The sequence below is a fragment of the Populus alba genome, chromosome 3 (assembly GCF_005239225.2).
Source record: "Populus alba chromosome 3, ASM523922v2, whole genome shotgun sequence".
Taxonomy (NCBI): Eukaryota; Viridiplantae; Streptophyta; class Magnoliopsida; order Malpighiales; family Salicaceae; genus Populus; species Populus alba.
The window spans coordinates 5,140,654-5,160,728 of NC_133286.1; the positions used below are offsets into that span (position 1 = coordinate 5,140,654).

Below are 20,075 nucleotides of genomic sequence, written 5' to 3' on the forward strand. Positions count from 1 at the left end.
TTGCACTGTAAATATAGTTATGCAGAATTTGTAAAGTTTTTGTTTGGATGTGGGTTGGTGGATGTGATGCTTGTTTCTCCATTGCAGGTTCTTAATTTAATCAAGCCAATCGCATCTGTTAAAAAGTTGCATGTAACCTTAAAATTTGGCTCCGGATTTACCAGAATGTGCCATTGGTGATGAAAAACGACTAATGCAAACTATTTTAAATGTTGTTGGTAATGCTCTGAAGTTCTCCAAAGAGGGAAGCATCTCAATCACTGCATTTGTTGCAAAATCAGAATCTTTAAGAGACAGTCCGAGCTCCTGACTTTTTTCCAGCGCCAAGTGATGATCACTTTTATTTGTGTGTACAGGTTAATTTCTCTGATGCTCAATTAATGATCTTTTTCCTAGTGATGATGCGTTTTCTGTTCCAGGGGTTGGTGATGAATATCATTTAACTTCTGGTACAGGTAAAAGATGCTGGACAAGGAGTTAATCCTCAGGAAATTCCCAAGTTGTTTACAAAATTTGCACAAACTCAAACTTTGGCAACCAGAAATTCCAGTGGCAGTGGACTTGGCCTTGCAATTTGTAAGAGGTAATTCAATTTGTTGATTTTATAATGCAATTTTGTATTAGCTCACCGGCACACAGTGATTTTTAAATTCTACTATTTGTTTGGACTCTGGTTTGATTTTCTCAGTTCTACTGACATTGAAATTGATTATTATATCTACATCTTGCATGTTTGTGATCAGATTCGTAAATCTTATGGAGGGACATATTTGGATTGAAAGTGAAGGTTTCGGCAAAAGGATGTACAGTTATCTTCATTGTAAAGCTTTGCATTCCTGAGTGCTCAAATGAATCTAAGAGTCTATTCCTACCTAAAGCAAATCATGGGCAGGCAGGTTTTCCAGGACTCAAAGTTCTTGTCTTGGATCATAATGGGTCAGTCAAATTTCATTCTCATCATTCTTTATATATCAGTTTTCAAGTTTGTGCCACATTTTTATTATAAGGTTGCATTTGGTACGGGGTTGAAAAATTTGCAAGGAAACTGTCAAGGGAGTAAGATTTAAAGATGTACGAGACTGTTTGGGAACGTGGTTGAAACCGCGTTCCCAGAAATTTCAATTATTTTTTTTAATGTATTTTCAAATCGTTTTGATGTACTGATTTCAAAAATGATTTTTTAAAAAATAAAAAAAATATTATTTTAATGCATTTCTAAGTGAAAAACACTTTGAATGCCACTGCTACCACAATCCCAAACATGCTCTAGTGTTAAAGGTGTAAAAATATTCAGGGATGTAGTGTTAAAAGATGTTTGTTAGGAGTTGAAAAAAATAGGGGTAAAAAGGGGTCTCCGTATAAACCAAACCAAATTTTAAGCTAAATGAAATTATATAAAAAAAATTAAATATTACTAGTGGATTAAAATGGGATTAAAATGAAAAGATGATGACAACGTAGTCAGGTGGGGCCAGTAGCGGTGTCTAAAATGAGACATCTATATTTTGACTGGAGCCTTTGGAGGATTAATGTGATAGCCCCCAACTTGTACATGGAGCAAGTACATGAAAAGGAGCCTTTTATGCTCTAATGTTTTGGGGCTTGTGTGCTCTTGTTTAACAAGTCTTCATAGCTGCTTTGGCCTGTAATCACTTGGCTGAAATGCTAACTTCTCCCATATCTTGTAAATCATAGAAAGTTTATAATTTCTTTGGTGGATGTAAAGTGGCTAATTTTCCTTGGCGCATCAACATAGACATAGGTCAAAATGAAACAGTGAAATCCAATAGTCAATTTGAATTTAAACAAAAATCAACATGAATTTTTACATCTTCATATCTATTTTTTTGGACATGGCATTGAGAGTTTAGCAGCACAGACCATGCTTGAAGTATGTAAAGATTGTCAAACTTGTTTGTGGTTTACAGGGGTAGCAGGATGGTGACCGAAGGACTCCTTGTTCATCTAGGGTGCGACGTGACAACTGTAAGTTCAATTGATGAGTGCCTACATGTGGTATCTCAAGAACACAAGGTGTTGTTTATGGATGTGTGCATGCCTGATGGTTTTGAAGCTGCTGCCCGATTACACGAAAAATTTACAAAACAGCATGAAGGGCCGCTAATAGTGGCACTTACTGGAAACGCAGACAAAGTGATTAAGGAGAACTGCATGAGGGTCGGTATGGACGGTGTTATACTGAAACCTGTATCTGTTGACAAGATGAGGAGTGTTCTATCGGACCTCCTCGAACATCGGGTCCTGTTTGAAGCCATGTAAGGGTAGTGATAGGAAAAGCGCTAATTGGAGGGAAGCAAAAACTGTAAGTCATCTTCTGCGCTTTTTTGCCTGTAAATACCATACAGTATTGGATCAGTACAGTGAAGTGGAGCACTGGAAAGAACAATACGTCCTTGCTAAAAGCTAGTTTCATGTATTGTTTTGTGCAGCTACATGTAAAACCCCAGGCAGCAAAAAACAGTCCCGGGGAAATCTGAGTGTCTTTGAAAATTATTATATTTTTTTGGGGTAATGGAGTAATTTGTAAAACAAATGGCTGCTATCATATCATAAAATGAACTTCATTTTGAATGCAGAAATATCATTTGATATGTTTGTTTCCTTTTTTGGTAAATTGTGTAAATGTTTAAGGGCAAAAATATAGAAAATAACAAACCTTTAAATTATTTTATGTAAAATTTTGGTCAGTTAAAAAAATGTAGACGGGGCTTGGCTGTGCTCTATTTGCCTGGAAGAACAGTCCCAACACAGGATATAAATTAAATGAAAATAATTTCTCCGAAAAAAGAAAGAGAGGAAAAAGGAAAAATAAAATGAGTACGAAAAGAATGGATGCAAATCAATATTACTTCTCATTTTCTTCAATAACTGTTTTGCCAGGGAGGAAAGGCAAGCTTTTTCTTGTTTGTAATTTTCATGAGAAAGAAACAAGTATAACTGGAGAAGCTTCATGCTTTTTCAAGTAATTTTTTAATGATTTAGATACATCATATTAAAACTACTGAAAAAAACACTTACAAGAGCATCGGGAAAATGTTTTTTAAATGAAAAAAACGTTTAAAATATATATAAAAATACATATTTTAAATTCCAGGCCATGCTTTTCTGTGATGAATTAAATTAATTTTTTAAAGAAAATGTAAAAAGAATGTTTAGAACATGGAGAGTTTTTTGACAACATTATTAAATATAGCCAAGTGAGTCAATCTTAAAATCTTGTCCTAGCTCTAGTTTTCAATTAATCTGAATGGGAGTTGATCCGACTTAAATCAATTAATTTTATGGATTTAAAGATAGAATGGATGACCAGTAAAAATATTACTTAATTTTAAAAAAACTTTAAGATAATAATTTTTTAAAAAAAAATATCAAGACAATGAACATTGGATCAACTCCGGTCCCCATGACTCGGTCATGGACTATTGAGTTTAATAAAATGTTTTACAATTTTTTATTTAATTATATAATAAAAATAGATGCTCACAAAATTGAACATTAATCCTAAAATAAAAATTTATTTGAGATAGTGACAATTTCATAGAAAATAAAAAAAACCATGTAGTCTATCTCCTACCCAATTTCATATTGAAGAACAAATTCAAAAAAATAATAATTAAAAAAAATAAAAGACAAAAAACATTTAGTTGGTGGATAAACCCGTCAAACCTGTGAATCAGATAACTTAAGCTAATATGCTGAATTAATCTGGTCAACTCATGACTTAGTCATGAGATCATGATAAATTCATAGAAAAAAATAAACAAAGAAGAAAAAAGCATAACTTCTAATAAATCTGATATTGAAGGTTGAAATCCATAAATCTGATAAAAAAAAAAAAAAACTAAATTCATAAGATCGATATATAATTCAATAGAAAGGAAATTTTTTTTTTCAAAGTACAATTCTCAAAGTAACATAATATTAAAGGATGAAAATTAAAATAATAATAATAATAAAGAAGATTGAATAGTTGAAGGGTTAAATTGATTGGGGAATAATATTTTGTGAGTACAATAAAGAAAATTGAAAAAAATTATGTAGCACTACTTTTAACAAAATCTAATATTGAAAGTTGAAATTAAGAAAAAAAATTTAAATTCATGAGATTAATAAATGAAAGGAAATCAAAAGGAATTTCAAAGTACAATTCCAAATTAAAATAATATTGAAGTATGAAAATTATATATATAAAAAAAAAGATTGAATGGTTGAAGGGTTAAATTGAGGGGGAAAAGCAAAATAAAGGAAAAAAAAAACAAAAGATAAAATACTATTCCAATAATATTATTTTGTGGGTGTGGCTACGATGAAGAAAATTTAAAAAAATTACGAAGCACTACTTTCAACAAATCTAACGTTGAAGGTTGATATCGAGATAAAAAAACTAAATTCACGATATTAATATATACCTAATAGAAAGAAATAATTTTTTTTTTCAAAACATAGCTCTAAAAGTAATTTAATATTGAAGGATGAAATTGAAAATAATAATAATAAATATTAGATTATTAAAGGGTTAAATTAAGAAATAAATCAAAAGGAGCAAAAACAAAAAGACAAAAAGCTATTACAATGAATAATATTTTATGGGTGTGATAAGTGATTTAGCCACATCTTTTTAGTTTCTAAAAAGGTAGGTATAATTCATATGTGGTTTTTTTTTTTTTAAATAGATTAATTTTTAAAAAATATTAATTTTTTTATAAGATTTTCATATGTGCAGCCTTGTATTTTTTTTTTTGTTCAATAAATTTTATATGTATATTGGTTTCCATTATAATTTTTATGTGTTTTTCTATTATAAATTTATTTTGATAAAGAAATTCATTAAACATAATAAGATAAATTACCCATGTTGTGATGTTAAATATTTTGATATTTATTTGTCGCTTAATTGTTTACAGTATCTAAGTATTAAGTTGATATTTTATTTTTTGATCATATATATATATATATATATATATATATATATATATATATAATGTAGTTAAATAAAAAAAAAATTTGGAAAAAAAAATTCTAATCTCACAGTAGTCCATAAACTGGTTCACAAGTTTGACGTGCTTGCCCGGGTTACCCGATTCATAAGTTTGATGAGTTTACCCTATGGCCAAATATGTTTTTTTTTTTTTTGGTTTGCTATTTTTTTTAATATTTTTTTCTCGTTTTTATATTTCAATATTAAATTGGTTGAGAAATAAGCTGCATGATTTATTTATCTTTGTTTTCTTTAGGGTTATCACTATCTCAAATATGTTTTTTTTGTTGGTGCTCAATTTTGTAACCATATATTTTTATCATATAATTAAAAACATATTTTATATAAAAAAATTATTAAATTGATCAATAGAGTCCTTAACATAATTGTTTGAGAATTGAGATCGATTTAATATGTTATTGTCTTAATAGTTTTTGTGAAAATAATTATTATCTTGAAGTTTTATTAAAAGGTAAGCTATGTTTTTTTTAATCATCAAGATTATATTTTAATTCATGAAATTAATCAATTTAATTTGTGTCAACTTCTACGTGATTTAATTTAAAACTTAAGTTAGGTAAAAAATAAATTAAAAAATTGATTTATTAAGTCAGGTTTAAAAACATAATAAAAAAATATTTTTAACATTATTTTTATATTTAAAAAAATATATCCAATTAAGTAATATTCTAAAAGGCTTTCACTTTCTCCATATTTAATATATATTATTATTATAATTATTATATTATAATTATAATTATTATTATATTATATAAGCCTTTCACTTTCCCCATATTTAATATATTATATTATTATATTATAATTATAATTATTGTTATATTCGCTAAATTGTCTTCCTTTTCTTTTCTTTTTCTTTTTTTAATTTTTTTGTTTTTTTTTATTTTAATGAATTTTTTTTGTTTGATCCTGGGTTTGATGGGTTAGCCTAATTTGACGAGTTAACCCGGATTTTTTTTCTTTTTAATTAATTTTTTTCATTTAGTTTAATTTATTAATGTTAAATTTCTTTATATTTAATTATCAGATTTTCATTACACGTATCTTAGACTTGACGGATTAACTTGATTTGACGGGTTAACCTAGTTAATTTTGGGTAAAACCCATCATTTTTTTTTTCTATTTAGTTATCAAATTTTCATGACGCGAATCTCAAGTTTGACTGGTTAACCTGGCTTGAAGGGTTAACCTAGTTAGTTCATATTTTTTTCTTTTTGTTCATTAGTTTTTTTTCTTCCTATTTGGTTTATTTTTCTTTGTTTTTTTATTTTTAATTATCACACTTTTATGACATAACCTTATAGCCAGACCCACATCCAATGCTTTTGGGTCCGGTGTTGCAACCAAGCTCACTTAAACTTAAGTCATGTAATTTAATATTATTATTAATATTATAAATAGTATTCTTGGGTCAAGCATTGTAGCTAGACCTCGGACTTTCGAGTATATCTTTGCAAAAAGATCTAACACTTTTAGATTTTAGTTTTTTTATATATTTTTTATGCAAGAAAAAAAAATTTAACCTGTGGCGTGTGCCTTTGTTTTTTGTTTTTCTTTTCCTTTTTCTTTTTAAGCCTTTTACTATGAATAGCACGATGCAATCCACAGTGAAAAAGCTTATGCCTTTAGTTTTTTTTTTTTTGTCTATAGTTTCTTAATATTAAAATTTTTTTTCTATTTAATTATTAGGTTTTCATGACGCGAATCCTAGGTTTAATAGTTTAACCCATTTGATTCGGATTTTTTTTCCTTTTTCTTCATTAGTTTTTTTCCTTCCTGTAGGTATTTTTCTCTCTGCTTTTTCCTTTTTAATTAATCATTTTTTTTAAAAAAAAATTGTTCATTAATATTAAATCTTTTTTCTATTTAGTTATCACACTTTCATGACACGAATCTCTTAGGTTTGATGGGTTACCATGATTTGGCGAGTTAAGCTAGTTAATTCAGATTTTATTTTCTTTTTTCTTATTTGTTTTTTTCTTTTTTATTTATTTTTTCTTTGTTTTTTTTCTTTTCAATTAATCTATTTAATTGTCATATTTTTATGACACGACCTTATAGCCAAACCTACATTCAAGACTATTGGGTCTGGTATTGCAGTTAAACTCACTTAAACTTGGGTCATACAAATTTAATGTTATTATTAATATTATAAATATTACTCTTAGGTCAGACGTTGCAGCCAAACCCAAGACTTTGGGTATAACTTTGCAGAAAGCTTTAATACTTTTAAATTTTAACTTTTTTTAATATCTTTTATATAAAATTAATCTCCAGCATCACGCGAATTATATAACTATTTCACGAAGAAAACACGTGCAAATAAACATAAACCAGTAACATACAATGCCCTGACTTTCTAGCATCCCAGCCAACAGTGTAAATAATCATAATCACTTGCGCTTTCGAAAAGCATATATGCATCCTTTTATATTTGAGCCATAGCATGAACAAGACAAAATATAGCATAGTTGTACCCGACGACAACTCATTTTAAAACCCGTTGGAGGATAATCCTGATCATGTGAAGTTCTGGTTTTTTTCACTGATCAAACTCTCTATGGAAGCCAGGCGTTATGATTATGCTATATTGCCCACCTGAAAAGCTAGAGCATTGTTTACCGGGCTCTCCTTTTCATTTTTATCAAAAAGGAAAGGCCAGAGAAAAAGTGAAAAGGTTTGCCCAAGAGTGCATGTAAAGAAATAGCTGTAGATTCTCTGCTTCCTTGTTCGTTATTTTATCTTTTGTATAATTTAAGTCTCTGGTGAGAGTGTGTGCGTCGAGGTGACTGACAAGCAACCGGCGCAGGCAGGAGGGAGGGCTTAACATCGTGCTAGGCTGCTTTAAGAGACAGCCCGCGAAGTAACTGGGAACGGGGACAACAGGTCACCACCTCCCCTCCCTCCACCCATTTCTACCTGTAGTTTGCTGGCCGGTCTGGTCCGGTGGATGCCGCACATTCACCTCGATAAGGACCAGTGTGCCTTCACTTTCCACCACCAAGGGCCTCAAAAGCTCAAGCTCGTCCCTGGGGTTGGAAAATGGAAATTGAGATCGAGACTTTATTAAGTAGTAAATGATAAAATAAATCTTATACATATATGAATACAGTAAAAGTTTTCTATTTCATAACTCCTTAAACAAGTTTAACAATCAACCTATTTAGTAATTGCCTTATGATTTGAACAGGGAAACATTAATTACTTCTGATTCAAATACTGATGAGCAGAAGGGAAAATGAGTGCGCAATGAGTTAACTGTTAATTTATATTTTTATGGAGTCCTTCATATATATATATATATATATATATATATATATATATAAACACATGCGCCTCGATTTGATCACAATCAATTAATTTACGTGTAAATTTATTGGAATTCATTTACGGTAGCATGTGTTGGGGTCCAAGGCGGCAGCGCCCTTTAAAAAGTTGTCCAAATTCCAGCTGGTCCTCAAGAAAACTCTACAAGAAGTGGCAGACAAAACCCTAGCTAGTACGTTCTCCGAAAACTCCGACAAAACTGTTCTCAGGAAACTCCCCGTCAAGATCTTGGTGCCTTTCTGGATCAACCAGGTAAATAGCCAAAACGGGTCTCCCTCTGTGGATGCTTGGGTGGGGTGTGGATCGGTTACGTGCCGATATGAACCGTTTGCTGGCAATGCTGTTCCACCAGGTATGTACATTAAGAATCTCAGAAACATGAAGATTAATTAAGGTGTTCATATGTTTCGGATATTTTTCACTAGTTTTTCTTCAGGTTTGTTCGCATTTTGCATTGTATGATTGATTAAGTAGAATTCATGAGATTAAATTTTGGGTTTGCTGTCTAGGGAGTGCTAGATGAGCAATTCTTGCAGCTCCAGCAACTTGAGGATGAAAGCTCTCCAAACTTCGTATCAGAAGTGGTCAATATCTACTTCCATGAATCCGAGAAACTTCTACGGAATCTCAGAGGCCTCTTGTAGTCATATCTTCCTCTCCTAATACCCATTTTTCTTCTTCTAGCTAGTTCTGATCATGGCTATGTATGGATGCGTAGTGTTGATGAGTGCGATTGCATAATTGCAGGATGGATAGAGAGTTCTCGGACTACAAGAAAATGGGAACCCATTTGAACCAGCTCATGGGAAGCAGCTCCAGCATTGGTGCCAAAAGAGTCAGAAATGTGTGCGTTGCCTTTCGAGCCTCTTCCGAGCAAAACAGCCGCCCTGGGTTAGCCCGCCCGCCCCCGTCGTCTATCGATCTCCCCCTCTCCATTCATGCATGCTAACAAGAGATGTTTTGAGTTTCTTAATTCAGGTGCTTGAGAGCTTTGGAGCTGCTAGAACACGAGTACTGCTACCTCAAGAACAAGTTGCACGAACTGTTCCAAGTGCGTCCATTGCTCACTTTCCCCAACACCTTTCAGAATTCAGACCTCTTTGCTTCTCGCTTTGGCTTCTCTCTCGTATACATTGTAACATCAGATGTTAAACTCCGATGTGCAGATGGATCAACTGAGAGCACTGGCAGCTGGAGTGACGTATCCACCGCAGCCGCAGCATTGAAAGCAAAGATCATGACTTTTGCTAAAAACCAAGCTAGTCCAACAGATCCACTGCGATGCTATATATAATATATATATATATATAATATATATATATGTGTGTGTGTGTGTGTGTGTGTGTGTGGAGAAGATTTAAAAGGGGCTGTAGCTATTCTTAATTACTAGTGTTTAAAATTTGAATCTGTGTGGTTGCATGCTTGAATCTGAGAAGAAGTTGCATTTCTAGCTCTGATATCAGTTCTTCTTTTTTCGGCAGTATTTTTGTACGTTCTGATATGAGTATTAATTTTGGGGTCAGCCTTCGTGCCTACAGCCATACAAGCGGCGGTTCTTTCTAGAACTGTCACATTTTACAGCTACGATTTGTGACAATGGAATCAGTATAAAAAAATAAAAATAAATAACAGACACTTAATTCAGTGTTTTTAAGATGGTGATGTTTTCAGTGTTTTTTTTGTTTGAAAATATATTTAAATATTTTTAATAATAATATTTAAAATAATATTTTATAATTTACTTAACAACACTTTAAATATTTTTTTTTAATTTTTGATAACAACACTTTAATTTTTTATATAATTTATCAAAATCAGCCAAAAGCTTTGACTGTCTAGTCAGTGAGCAGCTTATTAACTGAGGTTGGACGCTCAAGTACTCTTGAGAGGAAGGCTTAGGTGCTGGTGGTCAAAAGGGTTGTGTAGGTTCAGAATTCAGATTCTTTAATTTTGAAATTGTCCGTGAATTTATTTTTTTAAATAACATTTTATAAAATGTTTTTTTTTTTTTTACCAGTGAGAACACAAGAAATATTTGAAAAAAAAAGCATAGACTCATAAATTGCGATGTTGCTGCACCCAACAATGCAATCCATAATTTTATTTTTTAATACAAATGTTGCATTCTTCTAACGCAATCAAAATAAAATAAAAAATGTTATTTTTTTAATTTATAAAATAGAGAATAGAGAATTAGACAAGGCGAAAGAATTTGAAATTCAGTGTGTTTGATTTGCTGAAAATATTTTCTAATTTTTAAATTATTATAAAATATATATGATATTTTTCTAGCAATTGAAAACAAAGTTCATTTGAAGGAAATATGTTTTCAAATATGAGAGTGGGAAATCATATATATATATCATAAACATAGAAAATAGCAGAGCTATAAATTTAGATTCCAAGGGGTGAAAATCTCGATGAAATACATTTTTTTTAAAAAAAAAAAGATGAATAAAACAATTTATATAATGTCTAAAGTTTTTCCAATAAAAAAATACTAAAAAAATATATTAAACATAAAATATTAAAACTTGCACTCAACATTTAAATAAAGGATTTGTGAAAATAGTGATGTCATATAATTTTTCTTAGAGATGAAGCTTAAAAAATAGAATATAATGAAACCCATTAATGCTTTTTGCCCTATCTTAAATTTTAGCAGCTAAAAGGTATAAAAATTGACTGGGCTTTTCATAAGTATGTCTTGAGCTAATAAAATGACTTGGCTTGACTTAGTGATGAGTTAATGAGATGATAGATTTGATAGCTATTTAAAGTGATTGACTTGACCATTGGTCTAGCGGGTTAATGAGGTGATTTCTATGAGCTTTTTTGCCAAACAAGTTTTATATTGTAACATGGAACATTTTTCTGTTAAGTTAATAAATGAAATAGGATTATGTTGACCAAGAAAGTGAGTAATAGAGGAGATGAGTAGAGTAGTAGTGAGTAGGTGTAGGACGTAAGAGTAGTAAATATGGCTCCTTTACATGATATGCTCTACTTTGTGTTTGGAGTCCTGTTATGGGGACTTGTTTTTTCATTGTGTTGTTGTTCATATTAACTTACATGGTAATCAGAGATATTTATAGACCTTACTCACGATAGTTTAACTCATAAAAAAGTGTTATTACAAGCATCTTGTGGTGAGTTGTTGGTCGTTGTACCATTAATGGAGATGTTAATACTCATCATTGGCTAAGGTGCCTTATTGTGTCATTGGTAGAGAGTTAATGATTGACTAGGTGCCCTCAAGTGACACATGGTAGCAAATAACCATTGATGAGAGAAATAAGGTGACTTTGCTCTGCATATAAAATTTAGTGTGCGCTAGAGTGTAGTGCATGATGCTGTTTTGACTTCTCAAAATTAAAAAAAAAAAAAATTAAAATACATTCAAGTATGTATCAAGAGGTTAGTTTTAGGTTAAGGCCTAAAACATCATAGCAAACAATCCATTTGGACCTGGTAAGGTTGAGTCATTTGGGCGTGACCTGAATGAACAAGATGGCTAGCTATAGACTTGGCCTCCATGGACATCTTTTTATTTTTAAATTTTAGTTCACTATCATTTTCTCCTTCTAAGGCGATCCTGGCTACAATATCAAATGATTCATTAGGAGTGTTTATTGATTATATTCTAAGGCTTAAAACAAAGTGGATACAAAAGGAGTTTAATGGGCTAAGTCAAGAGACCCGGGTTAAAAATATCTAAATCTAACAGTCTAGACCTTTGTATACCTTTTGGATCATATCTGAAGCTTCAAAATAAGTATGGATGTGATTTCAATTGGGTTGGAGACTAGACATCTGTACATTTTAACCGATAGATGGTAAGCCTGCTAATTCATTCTAACAAGAGAGAATGACATGATTAAAGTTAAGCCTAGAATCTGCTACCAAAGTGCGAAAACAAAAAATACATTGTTTCTTTAAGAGTTATGGATTTCATTCACTATAAGGAGTCCTTAATGCTATTGAGAACTTATGTGGCCTTTTACTTACTTATTTTACAAGTATTTCCATATCAAAACAAGAAGAATTATTTCTTTCAAAAACTAATTCTCATCAAACTTTTGTAGGGGTGAGTAAAAAAAATAAAAAAAACCGATTAAATCGGAAAAAAAAACTGAAAAAACTGAACCGTAAAAAAAAAAAACCGATTAAAATTTTAAAAAAACCAATCGGTTCGATTCGATTTTATAAGCCTAAAACCGAAAAAACCAAATCAAACCAAACCCAAACCGAAAAAACCTTGAAAAAACCTAGCCAAAACCAGAAAACCCAAGCCAAACCAGAAAAAATCAAGCCAAACCATTTGAACTGGTTTTTGTCCTAAAAAAACCAAACCGAATCGAAATCGGCTGGTTCGAACTAGGTTTCGATTCGGTTTTGAAAAAAAAAATTTCAGTTGGTTACCTTTTTTGATAAAAACCGAACTGAACCAAAAATGATCACCCCTAGACTTTTGTTAAACAAGGATTCTTCAACAATTATTTTGCTTGGGTATTTTTCACTATCATATATGGAAAATGGTTAAAACAAATATTAGACTATTTTTTATTTATTTTTATTATTTAAAACCTAATTTTAATTAGTTTAGGATTTATTTAAATTAGGCGCAAGTCTAACCCATTAGTTTTAGGGTTTACATACAAATACTCTTATATAAGATTTTTATTCAAGTTGATGAATTTTTATCTAAGTTTGTTGCATATTGTATGTTGTTTTCTTTTTATGTTTCTTTAAAGAAAAATAAATTGTTTCTTTAAGAGTTATGGATTTCATTCATTACAAGGAGTTTCTTAATGCTATTGAGAACTTATGTAGCAACCTTTGACATACTTATTTTTCAAGTATTCCATATCAAACAAGAAGAAGTTATTTCTTTAAAAACTAATTCTTATTTTGCAAGGCATCAAACTTCTGCTAAACAAGGATTCTTTAACAATTATTTCGCTTGGGTATTTTTCACTATCATATGTGGAAAATGGTCAAAACAAATATTAGACTATTGTTTTATTTAGTTTTATTATTTAAAACCTAATTTTAATTAGTTTGAGATTTATTTAAATTAGGTGCATGTCTGACCCATTAGTTTTAGGGTTTACATGTAAATACTATTATATAAGAATTTTTATTTAGTTGATGAATTTTTATCTAAATTTGTCGTATATTGTATGTCGTTTTCTTTTTATGTGATTAGGTGATTCTCACATTAAGCTCTTGATTGAACTTGCAAAATCTCAAAGGGATTGATCAACTTCGTTGTGATTTATTATATTTCTCGTTCATATTTTGTTATAAGTGTGGATTGAAGGTGATCAATTACATATAACCTTGGTTCTTCAAGATAAAGTTCTTGTTAGGTCAAAATACATATCTTGGTCCGTCCAAAGGAACATTCTTATGTATTTTTTCATTTAAGTGTATCTTGAATTTAGGTCCCCACTTATCAACCATATATGAGATGTTGAAGAATAGAGAGGGAAAAAAGAAGAAGTTTATTTCTAAGGACCATGTATTTTGTGCATACAAATTATGGACCAGTAAGAAAAAAAAAAATAGTATTTAACATTCTAAGATATAGTATGAGATGAAAATGGATAATAATATTGATAATAATGTATTGCATATATGATTCATTATGATTTGATTTAATTATATTAACGATGATTATAAAAGAGCTCATACTTGACTTGACTTGAGATATGGTAGAAAGAAACAAAGATTATGCTTTCAAAATAAAATATTGTTTTTTCATATTTGACTTGGAGGAAAACTTATATTGTCGCAGGTGTGTGGTATTATAAAGATCATTTTAAATCAAGATTTTTTTAGTGTGGAAAGAACAAAGAATTCTTATTTTTTTTATGGTTTTAAAAGTTTAGAGATGTCACCTAACATTTTGAATACTAAGAATCCAAAATGATATTTAGAATCTAAATAAAATGATTGATTGTGTATAGGAAGGACAATACAACCCATAACACACTTTATCTAAGGTAAACTACATACATTGTTTGTTTGTTTAATTATTACTAAGGTTGTGTTATGTTTTTCTATCCATTGATCAAAAAAAATTCATCAGGTGAATGATGACATTATGAATATCATAAATATATCTTATGTATAAATTAATAATCTTTGATATTAAAAATAAATAAATTGATTTTTTTGGTATTTTTTACATTTAGGTCAAGTTCTCATGGCTTTAATAAACTTGCTATTAAATTCATAATGCATGTAAAATATAAAAACTATTTATTTTTTTGGTATTCTAAATCATGCTATATTTTTTTGTATTTTTTATGAAAATATGATTTTGTTTTAGAAACTTGGCCTTATACAATTTAAAATATAAATCTATTTTTTTTTATAAAAAAAACATGCTTTTATATAATATATAATAATAATAATAATAAAGTTAAAATTTAAAAACCCAAACAAATGTTCAACCAATGAGAAACATGCAAGATAAAACATGAATAAGCCATTAAAAAAAACAAAAAGAAGGAACAAAAGTCAAATGCAAGTAGGAAGGAGTGAAATTTTCAGTTTGATTTGTTTTTTATAAAAAAAATAATCAAATTGAAATCTTTTTTTGTTTTTTAAAAAAAAACCAGAAATTGGTTCAAACTGGTTTGACTCAGTTTTTTTTCGGTTTGGACCCTGTTGTTTTTGGTTTGGCTTGATTTTTTTCCGGTTTGGGCTCGGTTTTTCCGGTTTGGCTCGGTTTGTTTCTAGTTTTTTTGGTTTGGGTTCGGTTTGGTTTTAGCTTGGTTTCATGCTTATAAAACCGAACTGATTAATTTTTCAAAATTCTAATTAGTTTAATTGATTTTTTTTTCATGGTTTGGTTTTTTTCGGTTTTCTCGGTTTAATCAGTTTTTTTATTTTTTTTGCTCACCCCTACAAGTAGGATAATCATTTTCGTTTCGGTTTTTAACCAAAAAAAGTCATCGAACCGGTTCAAACTAACTGTTTTGGATTTAGTTTGGTTCTGTTTTTTTGGTTTTATACTTATAAAACCGAACCGAACTGGTCAAAAGTTTTTTCACAGTTTGGTTTTCAATTTTTTTTTTTTTTTTTTTTTTTTAAAATTCTAATCAGATAAGCAAAAATCAAAAATAAACCCATATGGTTTTTTAACCAAAAAAAAGTCATCTGAAACGATTCAAAGGCTGTAAAAACCCCTGCATTTTGGATTCAGTTTGGTTTCTTGTTTTTGGTTAGATTTATTTTATCAAGATTTTTATAATAATATTGGTGATGTTATTATTATCAAAACTTCAATATTTTTTTTAAAGTTTTTATTATATTATTATATTATTTTTTTTCTAGTTTATTTTTTTATAAAGAGGAGAGAGAAAATAAAAAAACAAAAAAAATAACTTTTTTCGATTTATAATTTAATCGGTAAACTACATAAACAATCAAAGATATCAAAGCTCATTTACTTTTTGTTATTTAATTTATCTCATCGATATTTTTTTAATAATACTAGTAATGTTATTATTAGAATTTTAATATCTCTATAAACTTTTTTTTTGTTTTTTTATTTTTTGCTTTCCTGTCTCCTATTAAATCCTTTGATTTTTAAATTTTACAATTTAAAAAAGTCATATATGACACTTAGTCTTATGAATCAGATTGTGCTATTCTTTCTAAATAGTTTTTTACATTATATTATTTTTTCATATATTTTTTTAGAACGATAGAAATAAAAAAAAAAAAAAACTCCTTTTATTAGTCTAAACATTAGAGTTTATTAGCTGTTTTGTTTTTTTTCGGAAAAGGAAAAATAGAGAACCCGTGAATGTGGTTTGAATTATTGGTGTAGCGGGGCATTCAAAATATAAAAAGGACCCACCCGAATATTTCCAAAACGTACTAGCTCCTATCCGCCCGCCCGAGTTCACACTTAAATCACTGCTAAGATTTTGTTTGATTTTATGTTTTAAAAATATTTTTAAAAAAATTAATTTTTTTTAAATTAATTTTTTTTCTATTCACATTAATATATTTTTTAATATTTTTTAGGTCATTTTGATGCATTGATATAAAAATAATTTTTTTTAAAAAAATAAAAAAAATATTATTTTAATATATTTTCGAGTAAAAAATATTTTGAAAAGCAATTACAATCACATTCTAACGTAAATAACTTGGTTGCTTGGATTCTTTCTTGATTAAAAATATTTGATTAAAAAAGTAGAGATTTTTTCATGATGGATAGATGTAAAACTAAATATATTATTAAAATAATTTTAAGATTAGTTTTTATATTTTTAAAATATAAGATATAAAATAGATATATTTCCATAAACAATATTTACTATTTTTTATTCATAAACTATATTTAAAACTAATCTTGACTCATAATTCTTTAAGAAATATATATCTAGTCCCTATAAATATATTTTTAAATATTTAAAACTAAAGATAGTAATCATTTTTAAAATAAAAGGAAGAGATATTTTTTTATGAATGTATTTTTTAAAACTAAAAAATAATTTTTTTTTATGTTAAATAATATTTATACATGAACTTAGATTAAAAATTTTTTTTAATGAATTTAAAAAATGCATTATCCACATCATTTTGATGCATAGAAATAAATTCTCATATTCAATCTTTGATGTTAGAAAGTAATAAATTAAAATGGAGCACAATCGACTCTAGTAATTAGTAAAGGATCTTATTAACAAGTGTGGATAAAACAAGGACTATTTAGCTGCTCTGAATAAATTTCTCAGGGACCAAATTATATTTAAACTCTTCTGTAGACGGGACCCCATGCCTCGCAACAGGGAGCAAAGTATTCTCCTTTCACAGCGAGATATTTGGCTCATGTGCTTGTCGTCTCCTTCTCTCGCTTTCCTTTGCCTTCAGCGTTTGTATTTTTGTAACGGTTGGTATTACATCTATTATGGGACTCTCTTGATTTCCTCAGAATCTGACTGACTAGTCTCTGGAAGTTGAGGATAAAGTGTTTTACTGAGAGAATCATCCTCACTTGAGGATTGAATTGAAGAGCCCAGAAGAGAAAAATGAAGGGAGGGTTGGTCGTGGATGCTGGGTTTGTCTATGAAGAAGAAAAGCATCTCACAGTGTTTAAAACATGTTTGTTCTTCGCTAATGATGGCTTCACTGTCTATGATTGCAAAGGTGAGTTGGTGTTCCGTGTTGACTCGTATGGGCCTGACTCTCGTGACAAGGGTGAACTCGTTCTCATGGACGCCCATGGCCGCTGTCTGCTCACCGTCAGAAGAAAGGTAGTACCCTCCCTCCCTCTCTCTCGCTCTCTCTCTATATATACATATATATATATATATGTATATGTATATGTATTTGGATGAACGATTTGACTCAGCCGGTCCTCTCTTGTTTACTGAATTGAGTCATCGGGGTTTTCAGATCTAGCTGAACATTTTCTTTTCTTTGTTTTTCTTAAAAAAATAGTTCAAAATGGAGAGTGCCTAATTGGATCGTGTCCATTTTTGGGGATTTTAATTGATTAATGGGATTCTATTTGATTTTAGATTTAAATGAAATATATGATTTCTTGCCTGAATGATATCGAGTCAACCCGGTGAGTCAACATGAAATTAAACATGCGGTTATAATCTTGTGCCTAGATTTCCTGATATAGGAGGTGGCGTAGGGATTTTTCGTCAATGACGATTAAAGGTTTTTTTTTTAAATGATTTTAAAGATATATTTTGGATATTATCATAATATATCATCGGGAATAGGTTTTTATTTGAATTTACTTCAATTTTTTATAGAAAAACATATAATATATCTTCAAAATCATCTATATATTATTATTATTATTATTATTGAATCAATTAATTTGTACGGACAGAGGCCGAGTCTGCATCAAAGGTGGGAGGGCTACATAGGGGAAGGAACAGACGGGAGCAATCCAATATTTAGCGTGCGGCGAACATCCATGATCGGACGGTGTACCGTGACGGTGGAAGTGTGTGGGAATCCAGGTGAGGAGTACCAGATAGAAGGATCTTTTGCGACCAGATCGTGCACGATATTGAATACAGTGAAGGAAGCGGTGGCTGAGATCAGACGCAAAGTAGATGCCTCCACTGATGTCGTGCTTGGCAAGGACGTCCTCTCTCTGTGCCTTAAGCCTGGTTTTGACGGGGCATTCGCCATGGGGCTGGTCTTGATTCTCGATCAGATCAACGGCTATGATTCTGTTGAGAATGAAGTTAAGGAGAACTCCGCTACAGAGGATTAGGGAGTTGGTGCCTGCGGTCAATGTAATAAACTAATGTATAAGAAGAAATGGACTAATTGTCTGCTAAAGATCTCTATGATGCATGATCATATATTATAAGAACACTTTGCTAGATAATTTGAAACATTGAGAGAGACATGGAGATTTCGTAGCATGAGAGTGTGACTAAGTGAAATAACTTGATATCATATGCTCCCCTTGTCCCCATCACATCTATATGAATTGCATTAGGATGTTAGATTTGTAGCATTTCATAGGGACACCCTATCTTAGGTTAGATGAGGTGATGTTAATCTCGTATAGAAAGTCCAAAAATTAGGTACTAGAAGATTATATAAATCAAAGCATCAATATTATTGGAATAAATCTTTACCTAATGGATAACAATTCATGCATTATAAGTATAAAGAATAACATCATAAAGTTAGTTATATTTTGATATATTTGATTGTTTTTTGTTCAACTAAAAAGAAAAGTATTGTGTAATGCAAAACACAAGTTTATTTTAAATATTATGACTGAAAAACCAAAAACTAATTACATAGTGAAAATGTTTTAAATAATTTTTGAAAAATAATAAAAGGGTTTGAAATAAAATTAAAAAAAATCATAAATTAATAAGAAAACTAATATAAACACTACACAATAGATTTTGTATTTTATAGCAAGGTCTTTCCGATGTAGAATTAATCCGAGATTTTAACTTGATATAAAACATGATCTCTACAAATGCTTGACAAAATTTTAATATGATCAAATGGCTGAATGAAAAATATGTTTTTTAGCATAAAACTGTACAATATAAAAAACCAGCTAAAAAATCCTTGTAAGATAAAGATTTTTTAAACATTAAAAAAAATCTTTATTATACTAAAAAATTATATTAGTGTCCATTAAAGATTCTTATAGAGCCAAGAAACATCTCAAAATTAGCTGCTAAATATCTTGTATTATTAAAAAGAAAGTCTCTAAATAAAAAATTCACCAGTTAAAAGATAATAAATAACAAAATTCATATTATATATTCTGATTTGTATGTAATATCTTTTAAAGCATTGACCCAAAAAAAAAAAAAAAACTTGACATACAATCCCAACAGAAATAATAGAGAAAATCATGCAGTGATACCCTGAAGGAGCAGAAACAAAAGGTAAATGAGGAACCCAAGCCAAAACAATTGTGTTCTGACTGCTATTGTTCATGATGGCTTCTACAATCTGCATATTGAGCAGGTTCTGTTTTTTACGATGAGAGCTAAGAAGACTTTGATTATTACAAAAAATGAAGACCTGATTGTTTGTTATCCAGGTTGGATTTTCTTTGATCTGCGATGTGTGGACCAAACTCCTTGCAGGCCAAGAACATAGCGTAGCTCTTAACAAGCCTCTGGTTTCTACTGTATCGAGTCGTCTTAAATCAATTTTCTGTGATGAACAAGCTTATCAGTTGGATATAAGATTACTG

General features: G+C 29.9%; 2 protein-coding genes and 1 long non-coding RNA gene across 3 annotated transcripts; all 3 read left to right on the forward strand.

Annotated features, from left to right (window-relative positions):
* The first annotated feature begins 199 nt into the window (after nt 1-199).
* On the forward strand, nt 200-2,612 carry LOC118055655 (uncharacterized). Its single transcript, XR_004688685.2, has 4 exons — nt 200-356; nt 456-583; nt 744-936; nt 1,929-2,612. It is a non-coding gene; the product is annotated as an uncharacterized lncRNA (long non-coding RNA).
* A 5,903-nt stretch (nt 2,613-8,515) lies between these two features.
* LOC118055654 (pseudo histidine-containing phosphotransfer protein 6) lies at nt 8,516-9,570 on the forward strand. The gene is made up of 5 exons (XM_035067598.1): nt 8,516-8,696; nt 8,854-8,984; nt 9,092-9,235; nt 9,323-9,395; nt 9,511-9,570. The coding sequence occupies exons 1-5, from the start codon at nt 8,628-8,630 to the stop codon at nt 9,568-9,570; spliced, it is 477 nt and encodes a 158-aa protein (XP_034923489.1). The 5' UTR covers nt 8,516-8,627.
* A 7,593-nt stretch (nt 9,571-17,163) lies between these two features.
* Nucleotides 17,164-18,799, forward strand: LOC118055653 (protein LURP-one-related 12). The gene is made up of 2 exons (XM_035067597.2): nt 17,164-17,625; nt 18,219-18,799. The coding sequence occupies exons 1-2, from the start codon at nt 17,401-17,403 to the stop codon at nt 18,609-18,611; spliced, it is 618 nt and encodes a 205-aa protein (XP_034923488.1). The 5' UTR covers nt 17,164-17,400; the 3' UTR covers nt 18,612-18,799.
* The last annotated feature ends 1,276 nt before the right edge of the window (nt 18,800-20,075 follow it).